This window comes from Etheostoma cragini, chromosome 19, assembly GCF_013103735.1.
Source record: "Etheostoma cragini isolate CJK2018 chromosome 19, CSU_Ecrag_1.0, whole genome shotgun sequence".
Classification (NCBI taxonomy): domain Eukaryota; kingdom Metazoa; phylum Chordata; class Actinopteri; order Perciformes; family Percidae; genus Etheostoma; species Etheostoma cragini.
In genome coordinates this window covers 2,677,990-2,703,105 of record NC_048425.1, presented here as the reverse complement: position 1 = coordinate 2,703,105, position 25,116 = coordinate 2,677,990, and the positions used below count along the sequence as shown (strand labels likewise).

General features: G+C 39.6%; 1 protein-coding gene across 1 annotated transcript; it reads right to left on the bottom strand.

Moving 5' to 3' along the window:
- Positions 1-725: 725 nt before the first annotated feature.
- Positions 726-24,858, bottom strand: stk26 (serine/threonine protein kinase 26). The gene is made up of 12 exons (XM_034857180.1): positions 24,547-24,858; positions 14,293-14,361; positions 13,846-14,007; positions 12,264-12,320; positions 10,800-10,908; positions 9,305-9,462; positions 4,977-5,162; positions 3,950-4,092; positions 3,685-3,781; positions 2,832-2,894; positions 2,482-2,609; positions 726-1,564 (listed from the first exon to the last, which is right to left on the bottom strand). The coding sequence occupies exons 1-12, from the start codon at positions 24,565-24,567 to the stop codon at positions 1,549-1,551; spliced, it is 1,209 nt and encodes a 402-aa protein (XP_034713071.1). The 5' UTR covers positions 24,568-24,858; the 3' UTR covers positions 726-1,548.
- Between the last annotated feature and the right edge of the window lie 258 nt (positions 24,859-25,116).

Genomic DNA, 25,116 nt, shown 5'->3' with positions numbered 1-25,116 from the left:
CCCTCGAAATAAGCTGAAAAATTCAACATTAGAAATATCAAATAACTTTGGAAAAAACATTTTAAAAAAAAGCACACACAACATTGAAAAAGTGATAAAAATGTCGGAAAAAGCGATAACTTTTTTTCATGGTTGTCGGGAAGACAACACAAGGGTTAAGACATTCTGATAATAGAAATTAAAATAAAAAGTAAAGATGTCAGAAACTACTTAAACCCCACATTTGGAACATTCTTTGTAACACTGATCAAAACATTTCCCTAGAGAAATCCCAATGAGGTAAACAATGAAACAGATGAAACACCTTTCTCAAATCAAACTTAAATATTTATTCATAAAACTCTAAGTCCCGCTACAAAAAAAAGTACACTTCTGTATAATCTCGTATCTTTCATTTTACATTTCCCCCACACAACAAGCACTTTCCTATCCCTTATGATATATAAAAAGACAAAAATATAAAATGACCAAGTCTTATAGTGTCTTTGGTACAAACTATCAGTAATATCTTTGATTACAGCTCCCTTCATGCTCTTGGGAAGGACCTGTGCTACTTTCCAATGATGGTTTTATAAACAACATCTTTACACATCGAGCATTACGTTAAAAATCAACTCTGCGATGATGTTTTTTTTAACTCAATGCATGATGAAAAAGGGAAGGACTCGTGAGCGAGTGGAAAACTTTGTGCATTTTTGTCTCGCTTGCAAATCTTGGAAAAATGTTCATTTTGTTTTATTTACAGTGTAATTGTATTCCAACTGGACACTCTTTGAACTACACACATCCCAGGAAGTCAATCCCAGAATGAAATAGGTGTATGGCTGTAAAACGAGCTAAATGTAACCCTGAAGTGTTAGACTTTGGAAGTTAGACCTGAACTGGACCTGGATCAGGGAACTGTAATATAAAGAATTACTAAAGACAACAAAAATATGTTATATTGGCATATAATCTGTCTCAAGTGCTACCGAACAAACATATAGACATCTACAAAGTCAAGAAAAGTCATGACTCACACCTACCACTGCTGATGGAGGCCCCCTCTTCTTTATATCTCTCTGTGTGTGGTTTCAAAAAAAACCTCCTTTTAGAAAAAGACTCACAGCATAAATAATTAAGGCACCTGGTGGTAATTTTAAGACTAATAATTACAAAGACTTACTTTAAGCAAGCCTGTGGCCCAAAAAAGGGAAAAAAAAAAAAAAAAAAATCCAACTGACTAGACTGTTTCTTCCAAACTTCAGATCAGTGGATTTAAAAAATAAAATAAAAACAGCTATCTTTCAAATCCAACTCGGGGGAGAAAAACAATCAACCAGCAACAGCGAGTATATATATTTATAATAGTGTATATATTACATTAGTAGTGTGTGTGAGTGTGTGTGTGTGTGTGTGTGTGTGTGTGTGTTTCTGTGTGTACAGCGAGGAGACATCGCACAGCAAATATCCTCGGTTTCCAATCGTGCAGCAGCGTCACCGTATGGAGACACAGTCTCTATTCCCATAACGCACTTCCTTCCTTTTCTGATCCATTTTCCGAGTCCTTCAGTTCATTGTGAATCTGAGAAAGAGATTAAAAAAGAAGGGAGAAAGAGCAAAATATTTTGGTCAACAAATGATATACGGTAATGACGATAAGGGGAGAGAGAGAGAGAGAGAGAGAGAGAGAGAGAGAGAGAGAGAGAGAGAGAGAGAGAGAGAGAGAGAGAGAGAGAGAGAGAGAGAGAGAGAGAGAGAGAGAGAGAGAGATTCCAGGCTGCAGGCAGAGGAGGAAGCAGAATTACACACAAATTTAAAAAAGGACCTTTTTATTTAAATTAAAAAAGGACCATTTTATTTGGGGGGCACTTGAAATTAGTTTGACAGTAATTTGACCTCTCAGAACACGGGAGTCTACGGTCTACCACTGCCTTGTCCGGTTGGTTTGTTTGGGTGGGTGTTTTAAACAATTACTAACTAACAAAACTAAGAAAGGCACAATAACAGAAACAAACTAACCGATGGAGTCAGCGGGAGAGCAGCAACTCCTGTGTGCTGAAGTAAAATGAGTGTTTTTGGCAAAGGAGTTTGGTGGTGAAGAAAGTGGAGATAACGAGATAAGTTCCTAATGGTAAAGGGCTGTCTGGCAGCAAGAAAAAGCTCAGATTTGTTTTTAAATATAGCGTAATATACACTTTTACACGTTTAGCTGCTGCCCCGTCCACAGCAGTTTGTTAATTAGCTTCTGTGTCGGTGATCCTGCCTGCTTCTCCAAACTCGGGGCATGTCGACCGTCCTCTACTGTAGCTAATGCACTGATTATATATAAGTAAAAATACAAAATAATAATAATAAAATAAGTAACAATGCAAAAGATTTGAATATTCATTTTGACAGCAAAAATTAAAAAAAATGGACAGAAAAACAATATAATAAGTTATAAAGTGAGCAAGCAATAAAAAGCTAAAACCAGGTAAAAGAAAAATGTACTTCTGGTACCTAGCAAGGATGTGTGTGACCATCCTGTCTGTGATGCCTGGACAGACCTCTTCAGCCAATCGGATGTTGCGTTCCAGCTCCTCGATGGCCAATCGCTGCTCAGAGTGCTCCTTGTGCTGCTGCTTCAACTACAACAATAAAAAAGTCTGATATTCAAAACCCAGACTGGGGTGATGGAGTAATTTAGCGGTGTGAACACATTGTGAGCTTTTACAGCCAGATTTACAGGCATAAATTGTAGATTGGGTGTCTCAGATTAAAAAAAGGATGGTTGTATATTTCATAGCTGGTGTGTGTGTGTGTGTGTGTGTGTGTGTGTGTGTGTGTGTATATCTATATCTATATCTAACCTCAGTGAAGACGGGAGAGATGACTGTGGTCAGACTGGCTGATTTAATCTGCTGATCCTGACCGTGCACAGGCCAATCAGAAGAGGAGGAAAACATGTTGAAAAGTAATAAAAACAAGTAGCATTTTATCTGGTGCAGTTCAATATGGCGGAAGAGCAACTAAATCAACAGATGTTATGTTTAACATGACAAAAGTAATAGTAAGATCAGTGTTAGACCTTAGTGGTCCCCTAATACTGTATCTGAAGTCTCTTTTATATAGACCTTAGTGGTCCCCTAATACTGTATCTGAAGTCTCTTTTATATAGACATTAGTGGTCCCCTAATACTGTATCTGAAGTCTCTTTTATATAGACCTTAGTGGGGAAAAGGGGGGGTAACCTTGCCCCTTATGACCTCATAAGGGGAAGATTCCAGATTGGCCCATCTGAGCTTTCATTTTCTCAAAGGCAGAGCAGGATACCCAGGGCTCGGTTTACACCTATCACCATTTCTAGCCACTAGGGGACCATAGGCCTGGGGGGGACGCATATTAATGTTAAAAACCTCATAAAATGAAATCTTCATGCCTTGGGACCTTTGAAATCCGTTGAGAAATTAATGTGTTGTCATTTCAAAAAGAGACCTACTCAAATTTTACAAAATGAAAAAAACCATCTCTTACATCGTCACAAATCCATTTATTATTGCTATTGTCCCCTTCCTGTTAAACTGGCCTTCAAACAAGAAACCACTGAAGGCTTTGAGCATTTTGATATTTTCTATAAGCATTTCGGGAAAGCTGATTCTTAAGTACACGCAGGTTAAAGACTGCTCTCATCCCTTATAGTCACACTGTAACACTAGTACTGACCGTTACATTGAGGACCTTCTTGCTCTCCGTCTTCTTCTTACGGACCGTGGTGAAGGACCACTCAGGAGACTCGCTGTTCTCCTTATTACTGGACTCACTTTACGCACACGCACACACACACACACACACACTTATTTGGGGATCCCCATTTCACGCGGCCTTCACATGATCATTGTACCATCTGAAGTTGTGTTTAATGACACAATGATAACAAATGATACACAAACATATGTAGTTTTTGCCCCAACCGAAGTAGTCCCATCACCTGTCTGAGTCGTCGGAGCTGCTGCCGCTGTGGCCCTCCTCCTTCCAGCGCCTGTACCTGTCGATCAGCTCGCTGAGGTAGGACGTCTTCTTACAGTGTTTGACGATGAACTTGTGTTTGAGGAGCTCTTTGGCTGTTGGCCGCTGCATGAAGAGAGAGAGCAGAGTGAGACCATCTTCATTTCAGCTTTTCAGTCAGAGCGAGAGACAAATTTCTGCACCGTTGCTTTCATTCCCCTGAACAGCTGTGTCTTGTCTACTCGTACTACTCTATTCTCGCTTGGTCCATCTTGTCACCTGTTGTGCTCTGTGCATCCTTTTCTTGCTAATCTGTTTGCTTCTGTGCAGTGTGTTTTTTTTTTGCCAAATTCTGCCTTGATTGTGTTGTCTCTCTCATTTTTTTGTTTCTTTGTATTTAAAAAAAGCCTTTTTTAACAACAAGGCCAAGATACAGATGAAAAATAGCTAATTCATGCATTTTTTTTAACCCACTTAAAATCATGTGCTTTGGGATTTTGCACGGCCCCCTTTCAGAAATAAACTGACTCAAATAGAATTCTGGACAATAAGTGGAGCAGTTCCTAAAATTGTACTTATCCTAAGACCCTTTCTTCTATGGGCTTCATATGGAGGAGAAAGGGAAAATAAGGAGGTAGAAGAGGAGCTCTTTGTCCACCAGGGGGAAGCAAATGTAGCAACAACCACACAGTAAAACGAAACTGGATTTAAATGAATGACAAGGAAACAAATTGACTTGGCTCAAACCTCGCAACTGTAAATACTATAAAATAATTAAGTTCTGTAAAAACACATGAGCTGTATTTTGCTGGGTAGAAAGTTTCACAATTAACTTTTCAATAGGAATAAAAAGCATATGACCTCAAACATCAAAAAATTACTTTTACACAGAGCTGTGATTTGTTATTATTGTAAAAAAGTGAGAAACCATGTTTCATTACAGTGACCGTAGATTGTGTGTGTGTGTGTGTGTGTCTGTGTGTGTGTGTGTGTGTGTGTGTGTGTCTTACGAAGGCAGGGTCCTTGTTGAGGCACGCCTCGGTGAACTCCTTGAAGCTCTTGGAGAAATCTCCGCTCAGCGTCGGGGGAGGAGACTTGGGGATGTGGAACAGCACTCGCATCGGATGCATGTCCGAGTTGGGGGGCTCTCCCTTGGCGAGCTCGATGGCCGTGATGCCGAGCGACCAAATGTCAGCCTGCAAAGACATGCACAGTCCAAATGAACAGACATACACCGGTTCCATCTGCGGTTTCTACAGAATCTGAATCATTCCCCTGAAAATGAGTCAGCCTGTTCAAAGGTTGTAGGTTTTTTTTTTTTTTTTGTTGTTGATTACGGTTTCCTAAGAAGATGAGAGTTTCCTCTGAAGTTAAGTGTCCTCTAATATTCTGTATAATTTCAGAAAGAAGTCCGGGTACACAACAGGGAGCAATTCAAAGACAGCACCAGACGTTATGAACAACACAAAAACACTCCCCTGGGAATATTAAATAAAACAGCAACAATAAAAAAAACATCACTGAAACAAAAGTTGTTGTTTTTTACCCAGGTAGAAAGTGATTGTTTTCATTATCCATTACCAGTTACCTTTGGTGATGAAAGGATTAACTGTTTGATAAAATGTCAAAAACATGTAATGAAATACCTTCAAATCGTTTTGTTTGACCAACAGTCCTAAACCTAAAGAACATCTTTGTTTATGATGCTGTTGTTTAGATAAAAACAAAGAAAAAGAGGCTGCATGTTTAAAAAATGGTTGGGTTTGAATCAGGCTCAGGCTCATAATTCCCTTAGAAAGAGAGAAAAATTGCACTTTTTTTTAAACTGCTTTTTCATTATTTAAGTTTTTTTACTCACATATTCCTCCTGAAAGTGACTTGAAATGTTAATTTGTTTAATTGTTGGATTTATTTGATGCATCTGAGTTCATATGTTGCTACAATTGCACTTTATTTATTGTAAGATTAAAGGGAGAAGAGCTTGGATGTTAAACAAGAGCTCATTTATTATTTTACCTACTACAGAAAGAAAGAAAAAACTAATACAGGCTCTTTTTGCACTTCCTCTGTTTACTCAAAGTTAATATTTTTGTATTCCTCTAGAAAGTGACTTTATTTAGTTGTTAGATTGAGAGTCTACATGTGGCTTCAGGTTACAAATTCATTTTACCTGAACAATTCAGGGTTAAACTATTTTAAAAACAGAGATGTGAATCTTATTGAAATTTCTTTGCGTAAATTGTTATTAATTGAGCAAGGGGAAAATAATCGCCAATTGAAAAATGAATCGTTAGATTCATTGAAAAAATAATCGCTAGATTAATCGTTTGGGTTAGTAGACTGGTGAACAGAGATTACATGAATGCAAACACACACACACACACAGTCCGGAGGTTTGTGGTTGAAAGTTGTGACAACCACTAACCACATTTCAACCCATACACTCATATAAACACACACTTAGATGTTGCATTGTTTCAACTTGCTCCAATGACCATGTGGCAGCCGATGTAACTAACACACACACACACACACACACACACACACACACACACACACACACACACACACACACACACACACACACACACACACACACACACACACACACACACACACACACACACACACACACACACACACACACACACACACACACACACACACACACACACACACACACACACACACACACACACACACACACACACACACACACACACACACACACACACCACTTGTAGCTGGTCAGGCTCATGTTACAACAGGATGCTCTGTGACTGTGTGACTGTTAACGCTGTTGGCTCATATACAGTTGCACATAACATATGGCAGCCTGTAGCAGGACACACACACACACACACACACACACACAGACAGACAGGCAGGCAGACAGGCAGGCAGGCAGGCAGGCAGGCAGGCAGGCAGGCAGGCAGGCAGGCAGGCAGGCAGACAGACAGGCAGGCAGGCAGACAGACAGACAGACAGACAGACAGACAGACAGGCAGGCAGGCAGGCAGGCAGACAGACAGACAGACAGGCAGGCAGGCAGACAGACTGGCAGACAGACTGGCAGACAGACAGGCAGACAGACAGGCAGGCAGACAGACAGACAGACAGACTGGCAGACAGGCAGACAGACAGACAGGCAGACAGACAGGGAGACAGACAGACTGGCAGAGACTTTTTGGTAGCTTGTTCTGACTGGTCAGGTTATGGCTGTAGTTTACGTAACTGTTAACGGTGTCCGGAAGCTGTCTTTGGTATTTCAACAAGTCACACTTTGTCTTCCTTCCCTTTACAGAAGAGTAAAAAAATAAAAATGCCAGAATAACCCAATCCCCCTTCCTACCACGTGCCACTTTCGTACCTACCTACAACAAATTTATACTAGGGTTTACAGCATGTTACCGTGAAGTTAACACTTGTCAGACTAACGTCACTTTGATTACCAGTCACTTTTTAAGGGCATTTGTTTTCATGTTTGCCATTTCATGAATGACACGGTTATCAGACACCACCAGCACACGGTGATATGCGAAGAGTGAAAATAAGAGATTACATAAGTTGCAGGAGGAAATAGGAAAGAAAACAAATAATAAAATTTCAACAAAAGGTATGGAGTAAAAAGAAAAGAATTGATTACGTTGTATGAGACCATCATCAAAAACCAGTACAATAAATACACGGTGAAGTCTGGTGAAAATAACTTTGTTCCAGACATTATATTTTGTCATTCCGTTCCCACACATTTTTGTGTCTGTTACTTCCTCTCTATTTGTTCTGTTTTAGCTTTAATGTTGTATGACACACAACATTAAAGCAAATAATGCAAAATTCTTAGGATGGAAGTAACACACACGCACACACAGACGCACACACTTCTCAGACATGTATTGACAGAAACAGAGAAACACAAAGCAGGTCAAGAGACGTCACCTTGTTCTGTCGTATGATAAAGACATTTGTTTACTTTGTTACTGGGTATCCCATCCAACTATTTAAACCAGCCTGTTTCCTTTGTGTGTGTCTGACTGCAGCAGGTGCAGCTATGAATGCATGGACAAAGAAAAAGAAGAGGGAATCCCCTCCAAATAAAACAAACATCATGACCATAGTCAGGAAAACCAACCTGTCGTAGCGAGACTAAAGGCTTTTCCAGATCTATATATAGACATACAAGTTACATTAAACATCAAATAATAGCTTCAAATCCTATTTACTCTGACTTTTACTAGCTGAAGTCTAGACAACAGGACACTGTGGGCGTTTCTAATACATGCAAATAAAACCAACATCACTGTGGAAATAATGCAAAACCAACCCAAAGCCGGACCCAACAACAACACCGTGTGGCGGAGGTTGCTACGGCGATAGCTAAATGCATTGCAAACATGACGCACGGTGTTAAAGCAACAGAGGAATCCCGGGCCAAAAAGTGTAGAGTGAAGCCGGAAGAGCTTCTTAATCAAAACGTGGAATGTGTGTTTGTGCCAACGAGCACGAATACATCTGTCGGTGAGTTTGATAAACTGGTCGAGACTTCAGGGCAAAACGCTTTGCAGACGGGAAAGAAGACACAGCCCTAAAATCTCTCCGCTCGACTGTGCAACTTTTTGTTTTTCTGGGTTGAAATGTAAAAAGATTTTTCCAACTTTTGTAAAATTTTTAAATTAATGTATTTATGTCGCTTTTTCCCTACATTATAATATACAGTATAGACTGTATATACAGTCTATACTGTATATATATATATATATATATATATTTCTATACATACACACATACACACCCAAATTCATTTAAAGTAGGGAAGTGATCATTTGTTTTACTTGTGCGGAGCGTTGCAGGGAACCTCCACGTTATTTCTGTGGACTATTTGGTTAAAAAGAAAGTCAAATTGAAGACATAGAAACTTTTTTGACCCGAGGACAACAGGAGGGTTAAATGCAGAGTATGGAGTAGATTGGAGCTTGAGAGGCCCGCAGCACTATGGTTACATTTACACGTTTTACATTTTGGTTTTAATTAATATAAACATTTAAATATGCCTGAAGATATACAGTATATAACCTTATCTCAAACAATTTATTCACAAAGATTTACTGTATAAGCATATTCATAAAAAAAACAAAACATTATGACAGACTTACTGGTAGCTTTAACATTAAACCATGATGTGTAAAATATCAACGTCCATCCATTTTTATTAATCCAGCCCATTTTAATATGCAACTAATTTGTCTCAACTATCTGTAGTAGGGGGTCCCTGCGCCACCTCTCTTTCATCTAAAGGACTCCAGACCCCTGCAGTAGACGAAGGTAACAGGTGTCCTACCTTGGAGTCGTAGGCGGACTGCTGGATGACCTCTGGAGCCATCCAGAACGGCGTTCCCACGAAGGTTTCCCTCTTTATCTGCGTGTCCGTCAGCTGACCGGCCACGCCGAAGTCTGCCAGCTTCACCTGGCCGTGCTCCGACAGCAGCACGTTGGCAGCTACGGAGAATTAACCACATCATTAGATTAGAGTCAACTTTATTGTCATTACACAGGTACAAGGAAACGAAATGCAGTTTAGGTCTAACCAGAAGTTCAATAGCAGTAGGTGCAGGATATACACTGGTTCCATAGGTGCAGGACATGGATATGTATTGAATAAATACAGAAATTAATATAGATATGGATATATCATCACGACGAGCGTTGGTTAAATCAAAGCTGGTCTCGTGCCAGTTTCTTTTTGGTGTATGCAGTTTTCATACACTGATTTTAAGACAACAGAAATCACCCTTTAATGCAAATGAAGCAGGTCAAATTGAACTTTAGATACAACGTAATATTGTATGTGGCATTTTCGTTTGTGGGGTGCAAATGTTTCACCAAAACAAGTTGCTTCCCGAGACTTTTTTGCAGAGCGACGGAGCTCAGCGCCGCCCAAGACCATTCTGATTGGTTTAAAGAAGCAAACAACCCAGGGTGCTTTCTTGTCCTATCCTGGAGTGAGTGAGTGAGTGAGTGTGAGTGTGAGTGTGAGTGTGAGTGTGAGTGTGTGTGTGTGTGTGTATGTGTGTGTGTGTGTGTGTGTGTGTGTGTGGGGTCCTAACCCTGCTCCTGTGATGATAGATCTGGCCAATGCGAGACTTGTGTATTAGCTACGATAGAACGGTCCGACTCCGGCACGCCCTCAGTTTGGAGAAACAGTAACAGGAGTAACAACACAAAAGCTAAACAATATACTACCTGGGGCCGGGGTAGCACCTAAACGCACTTTAGTGAAAACTATATTTAGAATATTTTCACAGCTTATCCTTGCTGTCAGACAGTCTCGTGCCAAAAGTTACCTCTTGATATATTGTAGTTTCACACACTGGTTTTGAAACAACAGCAATTAACGCAAATGAAGAAAGTAAAATTGAACCCTAGAGTGAGAAAAACCACAACAAGAAATTACAGTCTTTAAAATGACTCTGATTCCCAAAGTCTGTCATTTACTGGATAATCCGGGGAACATACGGCACAGTCGGATGTCCAAAACTGTTGTTTGTTTCTTTTGAGGGGAATGAATGTAAAGATCTACAAAAGAATATGATTACAGCATTCACACAGCCCTTTCTGATGGGGAATTATAGCTACATATATATAAATATATGTTATTTCTGCTCTCTTCAAAGCCTCCAGACTCTTTTGACAAAAACAGCCATTTAACTTCGCAGACCATGGGAGTTGCTGCTCTACCGCTGCCTCCATCGGGTACTTTGTGTTATTGTGTGACTTCGGTGGATCTAAACTAACCTCTTTAAACACCAATCTATAACCACATGTCTCATCTGTACCTTTGATGTCTCGGTGGATCTTCTTCTCAGAGTGCAGGTAGTCGAGCCCCTTCAAGATCTCCTTCAGCATGGTGGCAATCTGAGACTCATCAAACGGACCCGCCCGAAGCTACACACACACACACACACACACACACAACACACACACACACGATGCCACATATATAAAACCTTTATTCATAGGAACTCAAACACACCCTGTTTAGTTTCATTAAGAAAAGCCTCAACGCAGACAATTAGGCAATCAAGGACACAATATAAGCCTAACTATCCTTTTTATTTATATTCTATTCCAAGCTTATTCTTCCTGAACAGCTGATTCATAGAACTACACATTGGCTAACAATACCAACCACATGTTTTTTTTTTTTTTTACTTGTCTATTTTTTGGCTAGGGATGTTTTTGGACACGACTGAAAACTTTTTATTTTAACTTGGCTTTCAATTAATCTCATTCTTACTTTCTAAAAATTCTCATCTAGGTCTGCTGTCTAATTCCCTTGTTTTAAAATGTTATAATTTCTTCTTTTTTGTTTTTAAATTTGCCCTGACACACAAAACTGTTTTTTCTTGCATTTTTTAAACATGTCAGGTCCATACGTGTTTGTGTTATGTTGCGAAAGTGAAAATTAACGTCTGCCTCCTCTGTCAGCTGTAGTCAATGAAAAGAAATAAGAGGAGAAATCAGGCCAATCACAACAGCTGGTCAGTCTGACGTCATGCTGCCTGAGCTCATTACTATTCATGAGCTGGGTAAAGAATTCGGATAGCCAGGCTCTCATTGGCTAGCTGTTAGCCAATCAGAGTCAAGCACCTTAGCCCATGGAATATTAATGAGAACTGGCACAAATCGAGCTGAGTCTTCCCGCAAGCTTTCTCTACCACGCTAGAATGGCTTGAAACAAGGTAACCAAGGCATTTTTTCCACAAAAAATGTTAGGGTTCATGGTAGAACTTCAGACATTACCAGAAAGTAGGGAAATATGTGTGGCAGGGCATCTTTCAAGCACTTTAAGCTACATCCCTTTTGTGAAAAGTGCTTTACAAATTCTTATCATAATCATCATCAACTTTTGGAAAAACCTTCAATATTAGGATTACTTCTGGATGTATCTCTGCTCCATATCTATCTCCCCTCCCTCACTCTACCAGGGCAGGCAGAGGGACAAACTGAGCGGCTTTACAGTATGCATACTAAAAATGGATCTGAGAAAAAAGGCTAATTGTGGAGTGAAATTGCACAACTAGCTAAAACTAAAATACAAATGAAATACATTTAGGTGGCTTAGTGGAATATAACGTCTGAAATCAATTTTATTTTGCCATGTCTAAAAGTCAAAACTATAAAAGTAGATAGAATAAAAGTGATTGGAGTCTAAAGTCTAAAACTTATAAGACTTTTCCCATCACAAGTGAGGTTTGATTTTCTTCTCATTTTACGAACTGGATCAATAAAACACTCACCAAATCGAGCGCTGAACCTCCGCCCAGATACTCCATGATGATCCATAGTTTACTGCCCTGAAAGAGACAATCAATCACATTATGATTTTAATGTAGCCTTCAAAAACTAATATTTCTCCTTTCGATATTTAAACAGAAGGGTGGCTGAGGACCGATATAATGCCGCTGTGTTATGGCTTTTTTTTTGTAACTGATGATGTACAACAATTTAATGATTATAACAAAAAAACATTTTTTTAACCCTTATATTGTCTGCATTGTCTCAGTTTAGTACGTGCTAGGTTGTGGGCTACAGCTTGCACCATTCCATTTCATAGTACGCATACAAGCGGTTAACTGCAGCAGAACTCAGCTTTTCTTATAATATTTAAGGTGTATGCGAGTGTGCTCCTAGTGTTGTTTTATCACATTATAATGACCAGATCATGAAAAGATTTTACTGAAGCATTTCATAAGAGAGAGAGAGACAGAGAGAGAGAGAGAGAGAGAAAGAGAGAGAGAGAGAGGTGGATGCACTCAGAGCAGACAGCTGTCAGCGAGCCAGTACAGAGTTATGAATACCATGATTTCTCTGTGTGCCATGTAAACATCATCTCTCGTGATAAGCCTCATAACCACAATATTTATGTCCATGTTGAGAAACATCAGAGGTCGGACTGGGTCTTTGTTTTGCAAATATCAGTCTTTGCACCAATGTCCCAAGTCAAGTCCTATGTAGGGTTGCAGGATATTGATTATGAATATTAAGACAGCGATAATATTTTACTTACAGTTAAATACGAGTTTGGGAGGGAACCCACAGAAACCACGACACACGGCAACTCTGTTGATTAAACGATTTAGCCTCGACTGAACGTTACCGTTTTTTGTGCACTTTCAAAAGTCGAACTAAGTTGGAAGTTGTTGCATCTCCATATATTTATAATATTTTAGATTCAGAAGGTTCAAGTCCAAGTGATTGGTGTTAAAGTCCAAGTCGTTCCTGAAATTCTCAACTAGAGTCTAAAGTCATCAAACTCGTGACTTGAGTCTGACTCGAGTCCACGCCTCTGACATGAGTCAAACCACATGCTGGCTCCGCCCGTGGGGTTCGAGCGATACTCCGCGTCCAGTAACCAGTTTATCTTTAGATCCAGTCATAACAATGAACCTTCTGAATAGTAGATGGCTTGTTGGTGAAATAACGTAAAACTAATGAGAAGTATTACTGTGAACCGAGCAGAGAGAAGAACACAGCTGCTGATGGTCCTGTGTGCATTTACGCATTGTTATCATTAGTTGCATGACTCACAAAAAAATTAATAAATGTATGCAGTGTGTACAAGATTATGGCTGACGCCACCACTGAATTGCAGAATAGTTTGGAAAACAAAGGAAAAGCGTCATGCCTGTTGACATTTTGTGTTAATTGGCCTTGTGAGCGCTGCCATCGGCCGATGCAATAATCTCAAAACGGAAGTAATGGACCCGATTAATTAGCTGACAGATTTAAAGTTTTCCCTTTTAGGAACAATGTCATATTCACATCTTTTGGCATAAAGTGAACAGTTTGACAGAATGGAAATATAAAAACTTGTCCCACCTTCAGATAGGAGCCGAAGTACTTGGTGATGTACGGACTGTCGCACTGAGAGAGAACCGTGATCTCCTGCTGGATGTCCTCGATCTCGTCCTCAGCCTCCTCCAGATCGATCGTCTTGATGGCGACAACGCTCTGAGTGCGATTATCAATCCCTTTAAAAACCTGCAGGATGAGGAGGAGGAAGAGGAGAGAAGGGAGGAATGTATGAGGGGAATGAAAGAAAGATTAGAAAAGAGACAAACGTGAAAAGAAAGATGGTCAAAAAGGAGACAGGGAAGGCAGAAGCAAGAGGATAAAAAGATACAGACGGATAGTTAAGCAGAAAAAAGAATTTAGATGTAAGAAAAGATTTAGGAAAAAAATATTAAAACAAAAAACAGTAACTACAGTAAAGTAAATACAGTAATAATAAAACACACGAAATGTCACACACACACACACACGCACCTCTCCAAAAGATCCCTTTCCAATACGATCCAATTTGGTGAACAACTCCTCCGGATCAATCTGAGAACTCTGAGAGGAGGAAGAAAGGAAAAAGAGAGGAAGCCAAAAAGAGGAAAAGAAGAGGAAACAGGGAGAGACAAATGAAAATGAAAAGATTAATGATTAATAGGAGTTTATGTTAACACAACTGAATTTCAAAAACATGCATAAACCTATATTTGATCCAAACATACACACAGCATGTAGCATCACTTAAAAACATTAGATGTAATCATTTAATATTATCATGGTTTAGTAAGATGAATGTCCAACAAAAGTATAATACATGCTCCGTTTCTGTTGACTTTGCAACACGACATCCATGTTGACACACACACACACACACACACACACACCCACACACACACACACACACACACACACACACACGACGGTTAAAGATAACAGGAACTGAACACACACAGCTGCCTGACCACACACACGTGTGTGTGCACACACACACAAACCATACTTATCTCTGAGGGCTTTCCACTGACTTACATTCATTTCCTAAACTCTGCAGTCTTTGTTACCGCTGCGGTTTGAACACCGAGCAGCGACCTTACAGGAATCAATGTCACAGCGAAGAGCTCATAAAAGTAAACTCACGATCGGTGTTACCATTTCCTGCGTTAGCTTTACAGTGACATCTAAAAAGGAAACAACTGTGGGGGTTAGATGGGATATGTTATGATTTGCTCTGCAGGTGGTGCCAGAGGAGGGGTCACAATATTATTCAAATTAAATGGGTTCTTCCTCCGGGGAGCCAATGTGTCGGTGTCTCTGTGCATAGGTGAAACATCTTTTTACAGACAAAGAGAACGACTTCACCCAAATGTTCAGGTCTGTGTGTTTATGTATCATGTGTAACGTAGCATGACTGTCTGCGGTAGACCTGCTTTACTCCACGTCAGTGTGAACTGTGGAGAGTTTCAAGTGTTGCCATATCTCACACACACACACACACACACACACACACACACACACACACGCACACGCACACGCACACGCACACGCACACGCACAAAGATTTCATAGAAACACCCACAGAAGCATATGATATTCCTATGATACTTTTTGAGTTTTCCTTGTCTGACTAAAAAGGAAAAAACTCACACACTCACACACACACACACACACACACGATGTAGCCACACCCTGTCAGCAAACACAGCGGTTACTGTATAATGATACTTTTAGCTCGGTGCAGAGAGACGCAGCAGCAAAGATGAGAGACAGTGGCTACGTGTCATACTACTCTCTGTCCATGTTGTTTTCTTCTTCTTCTTCTTCATTTTGTAGCTTTCTGTAAACAGTCAGCATTTGTAGTTTCTTTTGGTGTACGTACAAGCTCCCAGCTCACATGGACTTATTATTAAGATAAACCACAATATAGCTGCAGGGAAACATTTATCAGCAAAGATCACAACTTCTTATGCATACCATAACAATAAAAAAAACCTATGATGAAAATGCCCGTCACGACATCCCAGATCCTGAGGTGACTTTGAAAGAAAATGATTCAGCAACTTCTTTGATGATCTATTAAATCGTATAGATTGTTAGTTGCAGCCACAATGAAGAGAAAAAGAAATGCAGAAATTATGAAAAAATGTTATTAAAGAAAAGCAGTGTTACCAAAAAGTAAATAAAACATTTCAGAACAAATAATTTGGTGCAAACATTTTTTATACTCCGACAGCCATTAAAAGTCGACATAACACTGGCATTTGTGTTTTTATAAGGCATCGCCAAAGCACAAATATCAATCACATCCCTACTGTAAAGATGCACAAGGACTTCTTTGTGTGTTTATTATGACGGAACAATATAATAACCAATAACGGGGTTTCCCTAGAGCTCTCTCTCTCTCTCTCACATCCACATTAAAAATAAGTACAGTTGGTTTCTGGCGCAGTAAAACGCTTTAGCGGCGGGCGATTCTTTTGCATACTATGAAATAGGATCCTGCCAGTTAAAGCCTACAATCTAGCAGACTAAACTGAGACAATATGAAATGTCTCTTTCTGTCTCTCACATGGCATTTATAAAACACAGGACAAAGACCTTATCTTTGTTCACTTTTCTCACTGATACCATGCACATCGGTGTTAAAAAGGGTACCTGTAGAGAGACTGTATGGCTAAGTTAGTTCCCAGAATTGGAAAGATTTCAAATGAAGTGAAGTGAGGACTCTTTGAACCAAAACACATCGTAAAAGTTCAGAGGTTAACTTCGACCGTTCGGTCTCAAAAACCAAAATAAAACAACAGAGGAGGAAGTTAAACATTCAACACAGGCTCAATCATTAATGTTAATAAATTCTGTACTCCTACACTTGAGGAGCAGAAAGTGTTAAAACTACCAGCTTTCAAAATTAAAAAACTATTCCAGTTAATGCTTCACTGCAGGTCAAATGATCTCTGAAACATCCGTTAGACACGCAGTCTGGGTTTTTTACTGATGGCTTATCATTTACGGCCATTCAAGCTAAATTACACTCAAATGCAAACAAACCTACTTTCCCATTTTGTTTTCTAAAAAGGAGTTTGGTGTAAATGTTTAACCAAAGCTACAATGTCAAGACAGCTTTTAGATTATGTTGCTCATTCTGAAAACTCCCTAAGCCCTCAATCTCCCGGCTTCTTGTCGTCTGTCTCGACTGTTTATCCATTAACTTGAGCAGAGTGTTGGATAGCCAATCGGTTGCCAGGACCACTGGATAAACCCCATTAACTAATAATTACATAGTGTACTACATGGACCGTCAAGCAACTGTGTTTACATTGTATTCATGAAATCAGGGCTGCAGCTAATGATTCATCTGTTGATGATTTATTTTCTGAGCTAAAACTTAAAATCGGACCAACAGTTCTGTATACGGGTGTGAATCACCAGACGCCTCCCGATGCCATATCATCACAATACTTATGCCACGATACAATACTATTGGGATTTTAAACATATTGCAATACTCTTGCAATTTATAACCTTTTTTCCAACTTTAAATTTTTCCCAATTTTAAATGATGACCCCAACAGAAAACTTTGTCAATTTCTCTGTTTGTTCATCTCACTTCATGAATAAATCTTCACAAACCAAATGGAAAAAGCAACCCTCTTGGCGGAGGTGAGTTTCATACCATTCCATTAATCCAACATAAAACATGGTAGTTACTTGTTCATTATCTGGAAAAAAAAACAATTTACAGTATGTAAACGTAGTTTCCCCATGTGATAGTATACACGCTAGAGCCCGACCAATATATCGGCGGGCCAATTATTATTATTTTTTTATATATTTATTCATCAAAATAATTTATAATAACAAATGATTCTGAGAAATGAATATTTAAAAACTAAAAACGGTAGGTCAACAATGTTTTGAGCGTTGGCGTTGCATAGTCTGTCCACCAGAGGGCACTCGACAACGTCCCTGTTGGCAACACAGATTTTTACTTTTGTTAAGGTGTTTTTGTTCAAAAGACTTTAAGTTTCATATCTTAAGTTTGTATTTTTATACATTTCATTTAACAGACCTACAATATATTTTGATGTTCCTCTGTTCTGTTGTGACTATAAAACAAATTATTATCAAATCGTTTTAGTGAGAACTCATAAATAACTAAAAATAGGTAATATTAGGGAAACCTGTTTGTTTTGTAACGCGTTTGGTTTTTTAGTTTTTTTGAATATACATATTGGCCGATATATATATATATATATATATATATATATATATATATATATATATATATATATATATATATATATATATATATATATATATATATATATATCGGCATATAGGATTTTCAAAAAAACAAATATTCGTATCAGTCTTAAAAATCGTTTCAGTTGGGCTCTAATACACAGTATTACAAGACAAACAAAATAAATAAAAATGTTATTGATTTTTGTTATTCTACCAAATCGATTTTTTTGCAAACCCCTATCATATAGTCTCTAAGATATAGTCCCCGCAGCACACTTTATGTCACATTAGGCCGAGTTGTGGCCTGAAACAGTGAGAATGGACACACACACACACACACACACACACAGGTAATAAGAGACAGATTTGGGTCAAAGCTACACAGATACTATAGGGAGAGAGATGAGTTTTACATGTCAGTGAAGGGAAAATGCAAATATTTAGCTGCATTCAGGAAAACTTGGACAAGGCTGTGGAAACTATGTGCAAGTGAGAGAGAGAGAGAGAGAGAGAGAGGAGAGAGATCCATGTTTTTACTAACGAGTGGTGTCCAAATAAGCGAATAAATATAAAAAGAAGCTAACTGTGTGTGTGTGTGTGTGTATTAGAAGTCAAAGGTCACAGCTGCTGGAGGAGGAAGTACAAACACAGGGTTCTCAAGGCCCGCATCATGTGGAAATCTCCCCACTCTTGAAACATTTCCTGTTTCGTTTAAAGTCAAAACCATGACATGATCCGTTGAGTCGTGCAGAATTAAATCCTTTCCCAAAACACAAGATGGCTTGATGTACAACAAGTCTGGTTTTCCCTCTACTGTATTAGAAGAAGCCAAAGTTCACAAATGTTTAATGGATTTTTTTTTACAAAATTCTTATTTTTCCTTCTTGTCAAGAGTTATATGTGATGATTGATACTGTAACCGCGCTCATGCCTGTACACAAAAACGTGAAGCCAGAGCCCGCAGCCGGTTAGCGTAGCTTAGCATAAATACAAGGGGAAACAGCTAGCCTGGCTCTGTATAACATAACAAAACGGTGTACCTCTAAAGCTCACTACAGCATGTAGCCTATCTCATTTGTTTTATTGGGGCTTATGGGCCGGGAAACTTCGGATTCTTGTACGGATTAAGATCTAAAAACAAAACAAAATCTACTGACTGGATTTTCATAAACCCCATTATATTTTGGAGCGGATCCAGTTCACAGGGCAACTTAAACTCATTTTTTTCAACTTTCTTTAACTTTGTGAGACACGGCATTTGCGCAGCATTGATTTGGTGTCTGAATGATCGGAAAAACAAGTGAGATATGTGAGATTTGAGGTCTGTGCTCTCCGAGTGCCCTTCTCATTTCATTATTTTATTTAGCTGACAGCTCTTTGTGCATATTTGGGTATTTCTTTGAATTCAAACACGTTGCCTGTGATCATGAGTGGAACGGGGACTTCAATGACTCGCAGCTCTGCCCGATCTCAATCTGTTGCCCAATTGGACTCGACAGATGTGTAATGTGACTTGCTATTAAACACAGGAGCCTTTTGTGAAGACATGTGACTTCTGTTTAAAAGCTCTGGTGTCGGGAAACGTCAATGTCAACAAATAAGAAAAAGGTAAAATTGCTCTGCTATGATTCAGAACCGCAGAACAACTGACTCACCCCCCAAAGCCCAAACTCACAAGCAGCCGGCTGCTGTTTCTTTCTCACCCAGAAACACACACGCACAAGCACAGTCTCTTTAAGGTTTCAGTCTGGTAGGGCCAGTGATTGTGACACATTATCTCACATTATGTCATGACGGGATGCTTGACTTCTTAAAAAAGGTGCAGTCGCAAAAATGACAAAGAGCCGGAGAAGAAGGGGACACTCCCTGGTGTTTGATCAGGGCCCTTCTCCGTCACGGACACACCTGCAGACGGCGTCCCTGCAATGCCTGGAAACACCCTGTTTGCACTTTAGCTGGTGACAAGTAGCTTCAACGCCAGAGCGCGGGAAAGTTTAACTGAAAGTGAAGAATGAATCCCCTGCAGGAGTTACAGTTCAGCTGGGAAACAGGAAGTCCTCTCTTTTCAGTTTTTCTTCATAAAGAAGGGTCGGAGGTGGAGCTGGGCCACATGGAGAAAAACTATTTGTTTTATGTACATTGCCATGTGTGATTTTTACGATGTATTTGGTAGGGTTGGGAATCTCACCTCACGATTCAATTCAGAGGCCAACAATTCGATGATAAACCAATTATCGATGCAACCATTTTTAATGTATGTTGCAATGTTAGATTTTGACATATGCAGTATTTGTCACACACAAGTTTTAATGAAATGTTTTGTCTACTGGGGTTTTTATTGTGTAGTCATTCCATACTGAAGCATTAAACATGCTGAGTCACCTTCTCTCACAGTGATCCTCCATGTCAGAGGCTCAGTCATGTTTAAAGGTGGAGAACATGCAACATGAGGTGGTCAGATGGAATGTGATAAAAGTAGTGGTATCACATCAGCAGCCTCTTGTGTTTTGCCTAATTATTTCATGCATGTCTTATTAGATCATGTGTATGTATAAAAATGTTGCACGGAAGCCCAGAAGTAAGAAGGAGGGAACAGGATGAGGAGGAGGGAGGGGCAAGCTAGTCTCTTTTTTAGTTTATAAAATACTTTAAACGTCAACAAGAAGTAACGTCATCCAACGTCGCTTAGAGCACCTTTAATGAGAATCGAGACTCCAATCGTTCTAGAGAGAAGCGCGATGGAACTAAGAAGCGATTATTTTTCCCACCCCTAGTATTTGGTCAGATAATGCAGAGTTGACTTTTGGTACTTTCACAAAAAAATGTACACAGTGAGATTTGAGATGAGTAATTAGGGCTGCTTTGTTGAGTGGTGTTAAGGTAAAAAAAAAAAAAAAAAAAGACAGCGGTGGAGCGAGCAAGAGAAGGAACAGATAGAGAGAGAGAGAGAGAGAGAGATAGAGAGAGAGAGAGAGAGAGAGAGAGAGAGAGAGACACGTGCTGCTGCTGCTAAAGTTACATAAAACAAAGTGAGTTCCCTGTTGCTGTGCACCGAATTCATGTTTTCTTGTTATGAAAACGACACGTCTGGCTACTCTGCTCGTAGGGTGTTTTTCCAGAAAAGTTGAAATTCTTTCCTATTTCTCTCTTAAACTGGTTTCAGAAACACATTTTGGGGACATTTTTTTAGAAAAATATGAGATTGTGTTCTGAACAAGCCGCCAGAAACCAGACCTACGTGAGGCATTCGTCCAATCAACGGTTTTCATTTTTGGGCAACAGTACAGATTAGCGCCGCCTACTGTCATGGAGACGTATTACATCTCTTCGCTTTGGTGTGTCCCAAGAGACTTTTTTGACCAACACGGGGAGACTAATCAGTCCAACGGGCTTTTCTGCCGAGTGCCGGCCGTCAGCGGGACAAAACTCGAGGGAGGCGTTTAAAAAAACTCCCACAACTTTTTTCAAACACAGTTAACTCCATAAGATTATAATGTAAAACAGACATCGGCAGCTTGAAAAAGACGTCAAGTGCAAACATAGCAGAAATTAAGCCGATCAAATTCTGAACCTTGGTTTTTTTTCAACTGTGTTTTGTCCACTTCTGACTGAGTGCTGTTTAAATGTAGCAAACCTAAAATAGCATTCAGAACCATCACAGGACACTAAAACGCTCCACTGGCACACAAGACACTAAAAGTAAAACTAACAATCAGATGATAAGCATCAATAAAAATGTCTCAGTGTACCCAACCATATGGAGTGATTCCAAAGGTTTCCCATACACGACCAGTACGTCATCAATCAATTCAGCAACAAAAGGCTAATCAAAATGAGTCAAATCAGCTGTAGACAACACAGTGAAACAACTCCCCAGTGTCTCAGTGCAACATCCATCAGCAAAGCTCAATCACATTATCTTTCATAAAGATACGATACTTTAGATTAGCTTAGATCTGCTTTTTTTGCATTTTGTGGTGTTGACGTAAACTGGAGAGGCTTAAAAATTGTAAAAACTGAAGGAAAACGGCCTCTGCAGTGACTCTTTAGATGAAGTTTTTGCCACAGTGGCGAAGCTAGCATGCGAATATTTAGCAGGTTACGTAGAGTTAGGAGCTAACAAAAGGTTTAGGGTTGGGCCATATTTACCGAATTGGCATTTGAAGATGTCCACGGTGCGAAAACACTATAATGGACAAGAACATTGTTAGAGGGTGAGGTGAAAGACGCTAAAACGCTCTGTAAAGCTGAGGGGAAGTCGGGGATAATTCTGTGTGGGTTTGTCACTATCAGTTAATCACTTCTTAATTGGAGGTTTCACATATAAGATTTCTCTCCACCGCCACCTACTTGTGCACGTCCAAAGAAAAAATGTAATAAATTAAACCAGTTAGCTTACAGGCAGGTAGCATGCAGCTAAAGACACAGGCTAACGTTAGCTTATCGGTCGCCTGCAGCTTGACTTTTCCAGCAAATTTGGCCACTGCCCTCAAAAAAAGAAGATAAAGGAGAAACAACAGAACCGGAAAATCCAAATTATTGTTCAAAACCTTTGGTGAAAACTGTTGTTGTTAAGTACCCTTCTAACATCTGGTAGCTCTTATTGTAGTATTGCCATTGCTGCTGAAAAGAAAATGTTGAAATTGAAAATATAACAGAATTGTGGATTTGGAGAATCGTGGCACCCCTGTTGTTTATATAAAATATTGATTATAGCAGCTTTAAGTCGAAGGCCACAGTGATTAAGATCATTATATTTAGACAAACAGCCAATATGTGAAAATATTGGTAGGCGTTATGATGTATATCTGAATGAAACACTTAACTTGTAGGCAATTACTCAACTGTCACAGTCACTTAATCGACTTATTGAGTTGTTACAGCGTTACACAACACATTCCACAATGCCTCATCGGTCTTCTTGGCAGGTAAAACTGATATTTTTGTCAGCCTTGACGCTGCAGCAGCTGCCGCCGGGTGTCAGGTGCGTGACCCACCAGCCGTCGACAACCTTCTTCGCCCTGCCCACCTGGGACGAACACAGCAGGCGGAGCGAGTGCACCGCCAGCCAGGCATCCAGTCCCACAGGTAGACACACCTGAGAGCAGGCCTAACAAGAGGCCGCATGAAGGGTTGTGTTTCACCCACACCTCAATCTAGGGATTTACCTTCAATAAGGAAAAACAAGTGTAATCCTAGAATACATTTTTTGGCTTATCACACAAGTCAAATGTTAAACCAGGTATATGGCAGAAAATCAAAAGATATTAAACAATGTTAAGTCACAAGAGGTCATGAAAGTAGTATCTTAGAGGCTGCACAGACACACCTAGTATACGGGAAGTCCAAATAAAACTCATATTAAAGCAGATATGAAGCTATAAATAAGGCTAAAACAAGTCTAGGACACACTGAGTCACTATGGGAACATTACAGTGATGCAATCACACATAAGTCCTCTTCATGAATATAACAAGCAACTACAGTGCCAAAAGGGTCACTATTATGTCAGAATGGGTTGCCCCAGACACATAAGAAGCAAATAAAGGAAAATCTTAAGAGGTTTTAACCCCATAAAGTCACAGTAAACTCAATATGGAGTCTCAAATTCACACTATAAATCACTAAAGAAACAATAAAGTTATTTACTGGCTTCAAATTGTGTTAAATCAAATTCTTTTTTCTGGTTTTATCGGATTTAATGGGTTTCAATTTGTGTTTTAACTTGTTTCTATTAAAATGTTATATTTCCACCTAGAGCTGGCACTATATTGAGATATGAGACAAGACATTGTCTCGCAATATGGCATAAATGGTGTCTTTTCCTGGTTTTAAAGGCTAAATTACCTCCTTAGTAACTATATCTACATTACTGATGAGTATTTATCAAACTCCTTAGGTAAATATTTTGTGAAAGCACCGATAGTCAACACTATCGTTGCGGTATCGGAAGCGATATTTGGTCAAAAATATCATGATATTTCATTTTCTCCATGTCGCCCAGCCCTGTTTCCACCACAAAAATGTGTATCTGTGTGTGTTTCGGGCTTGGTTTCTTCTTTGAGAAGCACTTTGGTGCAAAACTTCCAACTCACAATCATCATAAACTGGGTTTAGCGTGCTAAAATACATATAGCTAGAGCTTAAAAGATACAAACACCCCAAGTTCACTACACAGATAATATAAAGAAGCCTGGAACAGAAAAGTCCCAGAACAGTGCCATGTTATGAGCTTTTATGGCGATATTAGCAAACTGGAGCGGAGAGAGAGAGAGAGAGAGAGAGAGAGAGATGACGGTTCATTTAAATGAAGAGACCTGAAGGTCATATCTCACACATAAACACCAGGTAACACTTTCAAGATATATCGGAAATGGCCTGTGGTGGCTCAATGCCTTCCTCCACTTTTCACAGACTGGTTCAGTTTTGCTCGGTACGACGCCAAAGAAAACACACCTGAAAAGCCTTCAAAGTCCACCACGGGTCCACCTTCTAGCTTACCTGCATACCAGGAACTTCCATGGTTACTTCGAAGTATGAACGCCCTTTTCCTCCTCCAGGTTTGTGTGTTTTTCTTCTTCTTTGAGTCGTTCTTCCTTATGATATCCTCTTCGAGCTTTATCCCCACACACAGTTATGAAGTCCACACGAAAAAACCGATACACTTCTTCGAGGTGGAAGTGAAGAATCCGATAAGAAAAGGCGGTTTGTTTGGAGTAAAAAAAAAAAAAAGAAATGAGCAAACTGCAGACACACACATGCACACGCGCACACACACACACACGTACTGTGAGAGTCTACAGCAACAAAAAGTGTTGAGCAAACGAGGATGACGAGCTGGTGACTGCCTACTTCAGGGGAGGAGCGCCAGAGTGGGACATGTCAGAGTCATGCATGAGGATGTCTACCGCCACCTGGTGTTTATATACTGGCAGTGATTCTATCTATCCATCTATCTATGTATCTATCTATGTATCTATGTATGTATGTATCTATCTATCTATCTATCTATCTATCTATCTATCTATCTATCTATCCATCCATCCATCCATCCATCCATCCATCCATCTA